Source organism: Pseudochaenichthys georgianus, chromosome 8 (genome assembly GCF_902827115.2).
Source record: "Pseudochaenichthys georgianus chromosome 8, fPseGeo1.2, whole genome shotgun sequence".
NCBI lineage: Eukaryota > Metazoa > Chordata > Actinopteri > Perciformes > Channichthyidae > Pseudochaenichthys > Pseudochaenichthys georgianus.
Genome location: NC_047510.2, coordinates 10,946,671 through 10,959,892, shown reverse-complemented (window position 1 = coordinate 10,959,892; position 13,222 = coordinate 10,946,671). Strand labels below are relative to the sequence as shown.

Genomic DNA, 13,222 nt, shown 5'->3' with positions numbered 1-13,222 from the left:
TGGTTCCATCCCATTTCAAGTGCTGTTCGACGCTCGGCACACTCTCCAATCACAGAGCTTGAGGACTATCACGGGGTTTGTCAAGCGAAGCGGAGAGAATACTTACTTCCGGGTGTAATATTCTGTAAAGCAAATGAGCTGCTCCGACCCTCGGTCCTGACGGACTCCAACTTGTGTTTATTAATCAAACAAATAAATAAACACAAGGATAATTATGTGTTATTGTTGAGTAAATGGAGAATTGCACAGGGGAAAATAACGTATCTATGCCACAATCTTAGATGCGGATTTTGTTAAACTAATACATTTGCGCTGTGGATCAACACTATACATTGACGGGGAAGGGGGTAGCAATAAAGATAACACCATTAAACAGTTACATAACATAACAACATAACATATCGATAGCAGCGTCCCTAGCAACCACCTTGGTAACAATGAAAACGTTGTATAGACACAATTTCCTGAAGTAATCTTTGTAATAACTAGCAAACTAAATATCATGTGCATCCACTGCACACATAATCTGAAATAACAACTCATATTTCTCGCATCAAATGACATCAAAACGCATTTTAATGGCCAAACTAACTTTAAAATAGGCATTTTACACCGAGAATAAAACGAAGTTCGGCCATGTTTCTTTTTTCTGCAGGGAGAAATTTGAAGATCACGTGACATAGACGCCAGCCATTGGAATGAATGGTGAAAAAAAACGTAGGGATCTTACAATTTCAGAGGCGTTTTTGGAGAAGGGTCTAGCGTGTACACGGCGGTACACGATGGTACACGACACGCCCACCTGACACGACACTACGGTGGCTGAGAAGGGTCTAGCTGCGGCCGCGGACAATGGAGGTTGAACCAAGTGCGCCGGAGTCTTGTGGCCAAACGTCGGTACTACACTTCCTTTGTGGTCTCTAACTCGTTGGATAATTTTTTTAAACTAAATAAACTACCCAGTATGAACGTTCCCGGGTAGCAGTTCTCTTCCCTCCCTTCAATCTAACCCTTCCCTTCCCCCCATCCTAACCCTAACCACTCCCTACCTTTTTACCTAATCCTAATCTTCCTTCCTCCCTCCTAAACCTAAACCCCAAAACCTCTCCTCCTGTAAGAAATTAAAATCAATGTTATACTACATGGGCTGTATGATGTAAATCTCGTCAATTCGCTTTTAACGGTGGTGCCTCTCAGCCACCGTAGTGTCGTGTCAGGTGGACGTGTCGTGTACCATCGTGTACCGCCATGTACTGGCCACGGCCGCAGCTAGACCATATTGCGTTTTTGTAGAAATACTACGTCCTACGTTGTGGACCAACGTAGTTATTACACGTTTTTTTGTGAGACTGGGTTGGCTGAGACGCAGCGGCTGGGAGGCGGGGTTTAAGGACAACTAACGGGGAAGACGAAACCATTTCCCTCTTGTTGTGAGGGGCCCCTGCATACAAATACTGCAGCCTACTGTATAATTATGATGATTGTTGAAAATGCACTTTTACTATAAGGCCAGCATTTGCATAACATAGCAGCATTTGCCACGGAAGGCGAGTGGCAGCTACCGTAAACCTTCTCTTACTCTGGCATCTTGTGGCAACTCCTGTGTACAGATCAGTTCGATAAAGTCATGCCAAAACAGCGACATTTTACACGATAAATACAGGTTTAAATAGCAGCATTTGCCATGGAAGGCGAGTGGCTACCGTAAACCTTCTCTTACTCTGGCATCTTGTGGCAACTCCCGTTCAGCTGCGGCAGATGCCTCGGCAAGTTGTGGCATCTGTGGCATATGCCGGAAGTACTTGCCACAGATACCACGGAGTAGCGGCCTCTGTGGCAGATGCCGGAAGTACTTGCCACAGATACCACGGAGTAGCGGCCTCTGTGGCAGATGCCGGAAGTACTTGCCACTGCCTGCAGATGCCACGAAATTAGCCAGGCCCTACTGCTTTTTACAGCGCCACGGCTTCCACAGATTAATTTTTTGTATGTATTTATTGTCGAAGGATTTAATGTATTCATTGCTATCGGGATGTTAAGAGCATTCCATGGAATATAACAAAAAGTGTTTCTGAAGTGAATTACCCTACCTTTAAGCAGACCTTTTGCTTGCTTATTTGAACAACTTCAAACATTCAACAATTAAGAAACAATAAACTTTAAAAAATAAATAGACATACAGTATTTCTCTTACATTTATAATTGTCTGCTGTTTACATCGGTACTTTCCAAATTGAAATGTGGACAAAAAAATGGGCACACACAATTTTCACATATGGCAATGCAATAAATATCAAAACACACTTTTAACACTAACAAAAATGTGCTTATGACTTTCAACTAAGCATCTGGCTGAGTTTCATTAAACGTGTCTTGACGTAGAAATTGTTAAAGAAAAGAAAATGTTAAACTGAACTTTGGTCCAACATAATCTGTAAAAGGATATCACGTTGAGTACACCTTAACTTATTTTCATAGTAACAGGTTTATTTACAAATCAACTTGTTGCTTTGTGACTTTTTTTAATCAAATGTAAATGTTTTGCAACCAGTCGAGTTATTACATTTCAGGGCTCAGCAACACATAATAACTGATCAGCTTTTAGATGTGTTGATCAAATCAGCGATAACCTAAAATGATGACCTACCTTGACATATTTTCTCTGTGCGGACGGTGCGACTTCTCCAAACCTAGCTTGGTGAAAATTCCTATCAGTGCCAGTATGGCCACGACCCCGCAGATGACATACACAATGAGGTTGGTTTTATCCTTCGAGGACTCCTGTGCCACGTCCACTTTGGGCGGGGGTCTTCCGGTCATCATCCACGGCGGGGTGTCGTAGTTCTTGCAAGTGGTCTGGTCCAGCCGGGAACTTTTGAACGCGCAGCAGAACCTGAAGCCACAGGTGCCGCAGCAGTACAGGTAGTTTCCGGTCTGGCACACGAACGGCGGGTCCCATTGGCCCATCACGTCGTAGTAGCCGCGGCACTTGTCCTCCGTGTGCGGGCTCTCCGTCACCTCCCCTTCCTTCGAGTCGTTAAAGCCGGTCACCAGCATGAATTCGTCCCCGGTGCGAGACGGCTCGCCCTCCGCGTCGCACACCATAATTTTCACCAGAAAGTATCCGAGTAGCAGCTCAGTGACCCGCATCGTTGATCACTTTGTACTCCGCACTTGACGCCCTGGGGAGCTCTCACAAGCCCGAACGCATCTTCCGAGGAGACAAAACAAAGCCATGCGTAAATGTGTTTAGGCTGGTTCCAACTTCCATGCGTAAAGGCACAGTGCGCCTTTTTACTTTTCTCTCCTTTGAAAACTAACTGTGTAAATATTGTGCAAAGATATAGTTCAGGCTTCTTCCACTGCTGTAGTTGATATTAGGAAAGGCAGTGCACCTGTCTGCTGGAGGGAGTCACACACCTCTGAGGCGGCTGCTCTCCACACAGATACAGGGAGAGAAAGAGAGAGAGACGGTGGGAGAAACACAATGCAGAGTGGAAGGGACCCTGAAGAGAGAGTGGAGAGAGAGAGAGAGAGAGAGGGGGGGGGGGGGGGGGCTGTGTGCAATTACTACCCTTACAGACAGTTATTATTGTGTTGACTCAGAAAATCATCCTTTACCTTACAATCCATGATCCAAATCAACTAAAATGAAACGCAGAGCGCTCAAACCAGCAGTCCCTCTTTAATTGATCGACATCTTGCAGGCACTTACAATGGAAACACTTAAATTGGAGCTATTACTGTTATTTTAAAAAAAATCTGAAAAGATTTTATTTTTTGTAATTACTTTAAGTGACAGTTTAACAGATCTTAGCGTGGCTCAAAAGCTCACATGACTGCTTTTAAGGCACCCAGACTCAATGTAGAGCCACCCAAATAAACTCCTGTTTCAAGGGTTATTGATATGCTCACTAGAACTTTAGCTCATAAATGTTGTCTTTACCCGCTGTAATTTATTGTGAGTGCCCCTATCAGTACTGCCTTAAAATAAAGAAACTGTGTGAGAGGACTTATTATGCTCATTTGCAGGTTCATGTTACTCTTTGCTTCTACTGTGACATGTTTACACACTTTAATGAGACAAATGTAACATTTATGATATTGGGCTATATAAATAAACATCGATTGATTGATTTAATGTTCGAAAAGGTCTTTATTTTTCGCCTCTTTTCACCCTCTGTCTGAGAGCCCAGTCTGCTCTGATTGGTTAGCTGGCCAGCTCTGTTGTGATTGGTCAACAGCTTAAGAATGTCACGCCCCTTAGCCTATCACATACATTGTGTTTGAGCGCGAGTCAATAAAAGCACAAGTGTTACATAGTGATGTTATTAGGTTACGGAAGTGAACAAAGGAACTCTCTGACGTGAACTTTGGGATCTTAGCCTTTGCAGACCTTTACAAAAACCTATATAACTAATCATTTGTTATCTCTAGCCCGATAGGTCAAGTGAGTTGCTAGATATACGAGCCCCCTTAGTGGCAGAGTACCTTATTCTTGTTCTGCCCTTAGATAAACTTCACTAGTTATCACTTTCTAGTGGTCAATAAAGTAAGAATATGTTAAAGTATAACAGTTGCAATTCAAACTGTTGACTTCTTCCCATCTGTTATTATCACCCCTCCCACAGTTGTAACACAAGTGATATCTTAGCAAACTCTGAACAAAACTCTGTTGAAGATTCATCTTTGCATTTCTTATAGAAACCCTTCTATTCAGATACCCAGAACATAAGATACATGTTTATATAATGATGGGTACACACACACGGTAACACAATTCATTATTCTCTGCATGGCATTCAAAAGCCAGTGGGGAAAATTTGATTTAAACATGCTCTCATCCTGGTTAGTATAAATACACAAACACATACTACACCAGTGGTGTAAGACTCACATGCTTTGAATCAGGTCGTTACAGCCTGGATACAATTACTGCTTGTAATATTTTTGTATGTAATCATTATGATCTGGATTACAGTGTGATTAACCTTACAATTGTGTTCTGGAATGTACTGTGATCAAATGCAGAGCACTTCATGCCAACGTTCATTTCATGCAACGTGTCAGCCATGCACCCTAGCTATTAATTACTGGTCGTTTACAAACAGTAACAGATGATGAAGGGGCCTGACAAGCACGGATCTGCAAAAAAAAGCCTATTTATTTTTAGAGAAACCTTTTTATCTAAAATTATTATTAGAGAAAGTAGGCACACCATCTGCCACTTGAGAAATCTCAAGTTTCCGTTTGATGTTGAATCGTCTTAGCCATTGGAGGCTACTTTTATTTACAATCGTCTGGGGAGTTTTAGCTTGTCTTGTCTCTGTACTTCCTAAAAGTTCACTATTATATAATTAAATACATTTATAGTTTGCACAGCACCCCCTGAAATGAAACTTCAGAGTTTCTTTAAAGTACAAACGGCTTTATTAGGACCACACTATGACATTTCTTGAAATGTTGAATTTTAATAAATGGAAAGGAAAACAAGTGAAACAAAAACATAGTTAACCCTACGTTGTTGTTGTTGTTATATAATGAACTTCATCATGTGAAATGTATATTATCCATCTTGCACAAAATAGTTGAAAAGTAGTCGCAATTATCTTATTTTCTTTGCCAATAAATACAAGTATGTACTTTATTAATAAATATAATATGACAAATGCTTTAGTCGTTGTTGGTATTCATTATGTCCTGATAAAGTCCTTCAGGATGTTATCGCTAGTAGCTTTTGAGAGTATAAGTATTATTTTATACCATTTATGTAATTACAGTTATATTTGGTGCACAAGCCACTAAGTTTGACATTTCAGATTTCAGTCAAATCAGTGAAGACAAAATGACATGGTGCACTGGCAAACAAATTACCAGCACTCTAACCAAAGGGCTGTATTTGTGGGCTCATGTTTCTCCGTTGACATTTTCTGCAGAACTACTTTGAGAGAAATATAAGCAAACAATTCAACAGTATGTGCTACAGGGCTGACACCAGTTATTCCAAGCTATGGGTGGGAGCAGGTGAGCAGACGAGTGTTGTAATTCTGCTCAGACACAAAGAGCCTGATTAAAAGCTCACACAGCGGGGAATGTGAATGTAATCGCTCTCTGTTACATTTGAGCAACAGTCAAATGTATAGGCTCAGGCCTGAGACTGTTTTAGTGTGTTGGAGGGGGTCTGGTTAGTCTGTAAGAAACCCAAAAACCGCCTGTATGGATACTGTGGCATCAGCTTATCTTATAATATTTTTTCTTACATATTTGTTATTTTAAAGTTGGTCATACCATTTCACTTTGAGCCATCAACAAGTCTAAATTGTTACTGGATTTGAGCTGGGAACCCTGGCTCTGTTCATCAAGTCAAACTGGATTGTATAAACTCTTATCTCTCTTTGGGGAGCATGGTTGAATGGCCACTGTGCTTGTATTCATTTCATTTGTTCCTACTTACAGCAGAAAATAGGGCCGGTGGATAAATGACCCTAAATCTAGGGTAGTGCATGAATGCAGCAGACAGTACGCTGCTGTGTGAGATATCAGGGGTCGTGGTACCTCAGTAACTAGACCAGAGTATCACTCCATGTGACTGCTTTTCTTAATGTGGGATGACAGTGAAGGATGGCCTGTTAGATGGAGCGACACACTTTTCCCTGACTAAAGATAGCGGAGACTAAAATTGGTGAGATATGCAACATCTGAAACGCATCAAGCTGAGCCTTTAAGTCATTTGTAGTCAAAGTGGGCCAGCCAGTGGTGGCTGTTGGTCCGTGTTCATCGCTGCTTCCTTCACATGTTTCCCTTTGTCTTTTTGTTCATTTTCCACACTATCAAGAGGCTGAGGAGTACGGATAATTGTTGTCATGGTAACAGAAAAAGATGGCCAGGATGATCATGAGTGAGACAAACCTAATGGCACAATGCACTGTGCAAAGTGTGACCCAATGCTACAGCTGCGGGATATATCGTTGAGATTTCCTACAGATGAAAAAGATGCTAAAGTGAGCAGTGTGAGCTTTGGGGCCACTACTCAATGTGAAACGGGCTTTTTGCAGATCATCATTGCCCTGCGAAGTTTAATTATGCTCAAGCTGCTATATTGGCGTCATTTGGTTCGTGTTCATTGAAGTCTCTGCTGTGGCCTATTTCCCCAAATCCCTTATTTCTTTTCATGTTTCCCAATGTGAAAATTAGGTTCAAACTGACGGAGGAAAGCGCATCATTTTTTTTTTTCCGTAGTCCAAACCAATCACTAAATACTGGCAGCTCCCAATGGTCCAAAGCATTCTTCAGATGTATCACTGAAAGCTTTCTGTGACAAAACTTTTGAAATTTAGTGTGTACAATTCAGAAAAGTCTTCTCAAAGCAGAAAGAAGCTGAACGAAATCTAATTAGTTAAGCTGAAGTGAACTTGTCACACATGTTCATGAGCAAGAGGAATTTATATTAGTGCATAACTTAGTTTTAACGTATTTCACAAATGTTGTTATGAGCACATTAGTTTGAGCCCCAGATGATGTTTCAGATGCTGCATTTGGAATATTTTTCTCTTTTAGTCACACAAAGGTAAATGCAATCAGTCCCAGTACAGCTGGAAATAGACTTCAAACTCGATCTGACTTTAAAGCTGTTGTAAAAAAGACAGAGGCGAAACTTGTTATTTTTATCAAAATGGCTGTTTAAGAAACATGTCTCTTCCCCTCATCTTCTCTTCTTTTCATTTGTTGTTTTTTCTGTAAGTCAGTTTATTTCTGCTTTTGTGATCCAGTCTCTCTTAGTGAACACAGCAGACATGCCAACAGACTGAAATCACTCTACAATAACAGTGGAGCATATTGACATATTGAGAGCTGTACAGGAAACATTCATCCTTCACATACCAATCATCATGTCTAAATTATCGTTTTAAGCGTTATAAGGACATTTCAATAAAAAAGGCTGTTTACAATAAAAGGCTTATTTAATGAATTCAGGCATCATAGATATAAAGAATATGTTCATAATTAAAATCTGTCAAAACAGAATCTGCAATGACAAATTACTCTAACTACCACTTTTAGCACGACTTGAATGATGTGTTTAATGTTCAAAAACTAATCTGAAAAAACTATACATGCAATGTTTGATGTAGGAAACACCAGGGGCTGTACTACGAAGCTGGTTCAACCTAACCTGGATATGTTTGAGTTAGCCGGTTGGCCTAATCCAAAACATACGCGCTCTCGCTAAACGGTCCTACGACGCTGGTTATCAAGTGGATCGCTCAAGCCAGCCGTGTCCTATCTAGTTAGGTGCGCGTTCACATGAAAGGGTGGTATTTGGAGCATTCGACCAATCACAAGCATGGAGAAGCGCACTGACAGCGCAGCGTCATACTTCCTGAATGAAAAGTGAACTTTAATACTAGTCAAAAATGAAGAAGTTAAACTTTAAACATCCATGACTTAAACACTTTATCCAGGATAAAAGCCACATAGCTGCACCTGCAAGGTGAATACAGCTGGTAACAGAACAAGTGTTTGAATGCGTTCATTAACAGGTTTATGATATCACTGCCACTAAGACACGAGTGGATCTGACTTTAATTGCATTTGTCTCGAGTGTTTTGTCAACTTAATGTGTTGCTTAAAATAATACTTCTGCATACAGTATGTGACACTGTGAGTGTTGCACGGCCAGATACGGCTCAGCTGACTCAGATAAGGAAATATATGATGTGATATGATGATATGAATGATAATGGGACACATCGACGTCAGCACTCAGTGTACTTATGTTGTGGCAGCTATTTAAGTGCTTTCTTAACGCTAATGTTATAATAGTCAGATTGCTCTGAAGATGGAGGTGATATTCTATTAATGTTCACGTTCACACAGTCGGTGATTTTTGCCGGCTGTCTTTCCTGCATCGGCAGCTTTTCTGTATTTCCTTTCTCCTGTAATATGACTTCGCATTAAACTCCGCACACTGAGCTCTGATTGGTCAGCAGGCAGTGCTTTCACTGAGTTGAGCTCTTAGCCTGCAACCTAACCTGGTCCCGACCAGGTTAGCCGCTAAGCATAAGTTACCATGGAGATCTAGCCTGCTAAAAAGAGAACCAGCTTCGTTGGACCGGAAAGCCGGAGTTTTCCCTGAAGTTAGCCGGCTAAGCAAAAAGCCTGCTTCGTAGTATACCCCCCAGGATCAATTGTTTAGTAAACTATCCAAATATGAAATGCTGAACACACTGTAATTAGAAGAATAAAACATACATACCATGTCCTAAAATCCTCTGCCAAGGCCAATGCTCTATTAACTTGCTGCTTGGATGGGCCCATTTCAGAGATAGGGACCGATTCTTCCAAGTTCTCTGTGTTCATGGGCTTTAAGTCATAACAAAAGCTGTTTTTGTTTCCTTTGCTTGGGGTGTCTAAACAACACCTTGATTGGGAGTTTTTGTACCCACTTGAGATAAGTAATTTTTTCAGCTGAAAAACTATTTTGGCTAATGATACAAGATGATGTGTTCAGCACAAATGTCCTTTCTTGCAATGAATGTGAACATCATTTCTGTAACTGTCCCAGGACTTGGATCTGCTCTAAAATGTTGATTCCCTTGGCCAATGAACCCTTTAACCAAGTTTCATGAGGATTGGGCCTGTCGTTTTACGTAATACTACTGAGCATTTCTTCTTTAACAAAAAAATAAAATCTAATTAGTCTGATGTTATTGTTGTCGGGAATTTGCCCTTTTAAGTCTGAATATCATTTATAAGGGCTTCCGCCATAAAAAAAAAAGAAGGATGTACAAATGTCAGACGAGATAATTGTATTCACACAAACTGCAAGATTCAGCTGCCACCCAGCATGTGTCTGGTGAAGTCCTCCTGCTCCACAGGCAGCAGTGGAAGCAGTGAGTCCTGGCAGTAGACACCTAACAGCCCATGCAGGACCCCATCTGGGGCTCCCTTCATTTTCCTCAGTCAGCTGGGGAGACAACAGTGGGGGGGGGGGGGGGGGTGCTTTGGCCAGCTTCATGCCAAAGTCTCTAGTGGACTGCCAGGCTCGTTATCGCAGGATGAGAGTTGACTTCTCCTCTAACTCAGCACGCTTCACAGGGGATAATGAGCCTCTGGATCACTGGGAGTAAAGTATGTCTGCTGCTTCAGTCTGTGGCGTCTGGCAGGAGGGCCTCTCTCTCTCTCTCTCTCTCTCTCTCTCTCTCTCTCTCTCTCTCTCTCTCTCTCTCTCTCTCTCTCCCCTGAACCCCATCATCGGACTCTGTGATGCATGTCAATTCGCTATTCATTTAAACTTGAACTACTATATGAGCCTGTCAAAATGTGCAACGGTAACTTATTAAAAGCATGATGCAAAATTAAACCCAGACAGGATGAGCTATAGTAGTTTATTATGCAATACTGACCAGCTGGCAGTTCATTATTCTGTACACTGCTACTCACTCAAGAAACAATTTAACGTACAAGATATTCCATTGATTTAAAAAGGATTTTTATTTACCTCCGCTTTAAAAGAAAAAGACATGTTTCTTTATTTTATCAATATGATGTTGATAATGTTTATCGCGTAGTTTCTAAAGACTCAAAAATGTGGACATGTCTGGAAATGATCCACTTTCTAGCAGGGAATTGGATAATATTATACTACCCTTTTTTATAATTTGATTTTTTTACTGAGCTAGTGGGGGTTTGAATACTTTACACTTAGTATTTCAACATGTAACGAAGTTTAATTTCTTCCAATCCAAAAAAAAACCTATAACTTAAAATACATACAAAATATGTCAAGAGTAATACATGGATTAATTAAAGAAACATTAAAAGCTATAGAACAAAAAGCAGTTGATGATACTCTCATTTGAAATGACACTAGTACAGCAAGCACACAGTCGGATGAGCATTACAAAATAAATCTGAAGAAATGTGCTGGAGGACAAAGCTTAAATTCAGATCCTTGTACAAACAATTGTTTTGTGTGGATTTGACAAACAAGAGATCAATGAGTGAGCTTTATTGTGCTGGTAGTGGAGCATGTGGTCTCTTTGCACAGAGCCAGGCCAGCAGGGTTCCTAACCTACTGAAGATCGATTTGAAAAAAGTATGTTTTCTCTTCCAACTCTAAAACATTAAGTAAATAAAAAGTGTCTTAACTTGAACAGTGCTTTGAAATGTATGGGCCAATAGATTTTTTAAAGATATTTCCATTCCTACATTTGCAAAGACATGTTCTCAAGATATTTTATTATTTTACAAGACAATTCATAACAGGGAAGCTAATAAAACTAATAACAACTTGATTCAAACCCCATACTAAACGCTTAAACCATTAACCCACGATACACTACTGCCACTTAATTAAAGGTTCAGTAGAAAAAAAAGATATATAATTATTGCTTTACTGCAGAGAATGTTTCTTCCATTTGAAGAGTCGCTGCTGTAGGTGGTTATTTTCAGATGTCATTGAGTGTTCACCTTGCCTTTCAAAAACTCTCTTGCTGCAGGCGATGCATTATGTGTCAGAGACCCACATATGTGAGGCTGTGGGGGTGGGGGGCGTAATGCTTCTGGTGCTGGGAACATTAGCAGCTCGGAGGGAAAACACTGTGGACCTGCCACAGAAGAGATATCCAGAATCAGGCTGCCAGCCTTGGCACGTGTCCCGGAGAATTGTGACTGCAGCGGTCATGTTTGAATGTCCGTCCAGTCCGCTCCCAGGTGAGCCAACCCACAAAAACCCATCACTATGTTTACAGAGCTTTGGGCTTATTTGATTAGTTGTAGCCGCTTTCAGAACACGAGCGTGAGAGGCAAAGTCACACTCAAAACATTTTCATTCAAATAGAAAACAATGTTTCCACAAACAACAGACAATGTGTTTTCCCGGGATGTTTGTGACTCACAATTTCAAGCTGAGTGAAACTCAGAGGTAACTTTAATATATTAAAAACATTTTTTTAAATCAGACGCTAAATGATTCTAAACTTCTTTTTGGCAAATTAATTACACACATTTGTGTGCAACGTCATCCCTAATTTAAATATGTTATATAGTATTGTTGGCGTGCACAAACTTTTCCCTTGGACGGTCAAAACTCTGGGAGAGAAACTCCCTCTTTAGGGAACTTTTAAATCATTTACATGCACAAAAACCTTTATATCACTAAAGGAAAAGTCAAACCCCAGAAAGCATAATTGGGCTTTTTGTCTTCCAAGAAATATATAACAACAGCAATACATTTTATATGCAATACGTCAAGGATAAATATCACTTAAAGCAAAAAACCTGTCTACATGTTTGCACCTGTCACTGTCTTTAGCTTGTGCTAGTTCACTGTGTTGATAATGTGACCTTGTCTGGTGTGATAGTCCACTGTGTGCTGCTCAGGAGAAGAGGACATCACTGAGAGCTTTAGCAGCACGGGTCTCCTGTGCCATGTAATATGAAACACTAATCTTCGATCAGACCTATTTTCAGCCCACACATTTTGCTGCGGCAAAGCTGATCTCCCTGACATGCACTTTGGGAGGAGTCGCACACACACCCGCACCCACACACACAAACACACACACACAAAGCAGACGCTTGGCAGGGTTACTCAAATCCAATCGGTACTAAATTTGACCTTTGAGGGAAAGTCTCAGGTCTGTCCTCGCCTGCAATGAGTATATGAAAACAGTCTGTCACATTAACACACAGTGAGTGAATTTGCTGTCTTTATTTACTTGCGATTCTCCATAGTTTGCATATTCAGTGGAAGTTACAGTTTCAGGGAAGTCATCACATAGAAATTGTCTCTAATTTGTCCTTCATAGCTCCAGAGTTTTTGTCACATTGAGTCAGAATACTTGTTTAAATGAGACGGTGATGCTAACGCCACATTTCAGTTTGTGATGATTCTGACAACTTGATCAAGCTGCCCAATATGTCTGAGGGCCAGAAGACTTTTCCATTTACAACAGAATGTGCTTTTATTCGCCTGTCCTGTCAGAGCAGTATGTCACTCCACCTTGGATGGACATGTATTGCTGCTGTTCACTTTCTCTCTGCAAAAGTTCTCCCCCCAAGTCGTCTATCTCTCCACACTGTTCTGTTTTCTCATTATTTTTCACAGCTCTATTGCTTAAGTCGTTTGGTGGAGTTGAATTGAAACTGACAACTGTCGGCGTCACAGCTGTAAATTCAGTTTTTATGGAACTTGTTTTCAGACAGCTTGGTTTATTTA

The 13,222-nt window shown here is 40.8% G+C and overlaps 1 protein-coding gene across 2 annotated transcripts in view; it reads right to left on the bottom strand.

The window, feature by feature from the left end:
* Window positions 1–3,435, bottom strand: part of shisa9b (shisa family member 9b) — a 60,645-nt gene extending 57,210 nt beyond the window's left edge. For both annotated transcript variants that reach the window (XM_071203973.1, XM_071203974.1), the window contains exon 1: window positions 2,648–3,435. In XM_071203973.1, the coding sequence (XP_071060074.1) occupies window positions 2,648–3,150 (503 nt within the window). In that variant the 5' untranslated portion in view covers window positions 3,151–3,435. The remainder of the gene's footprint in view (window positions 1–2,647) is intronic.
* Between the last annotated feature and the right edge of the window lie 9,787 nt (window positions 3,436–13,222).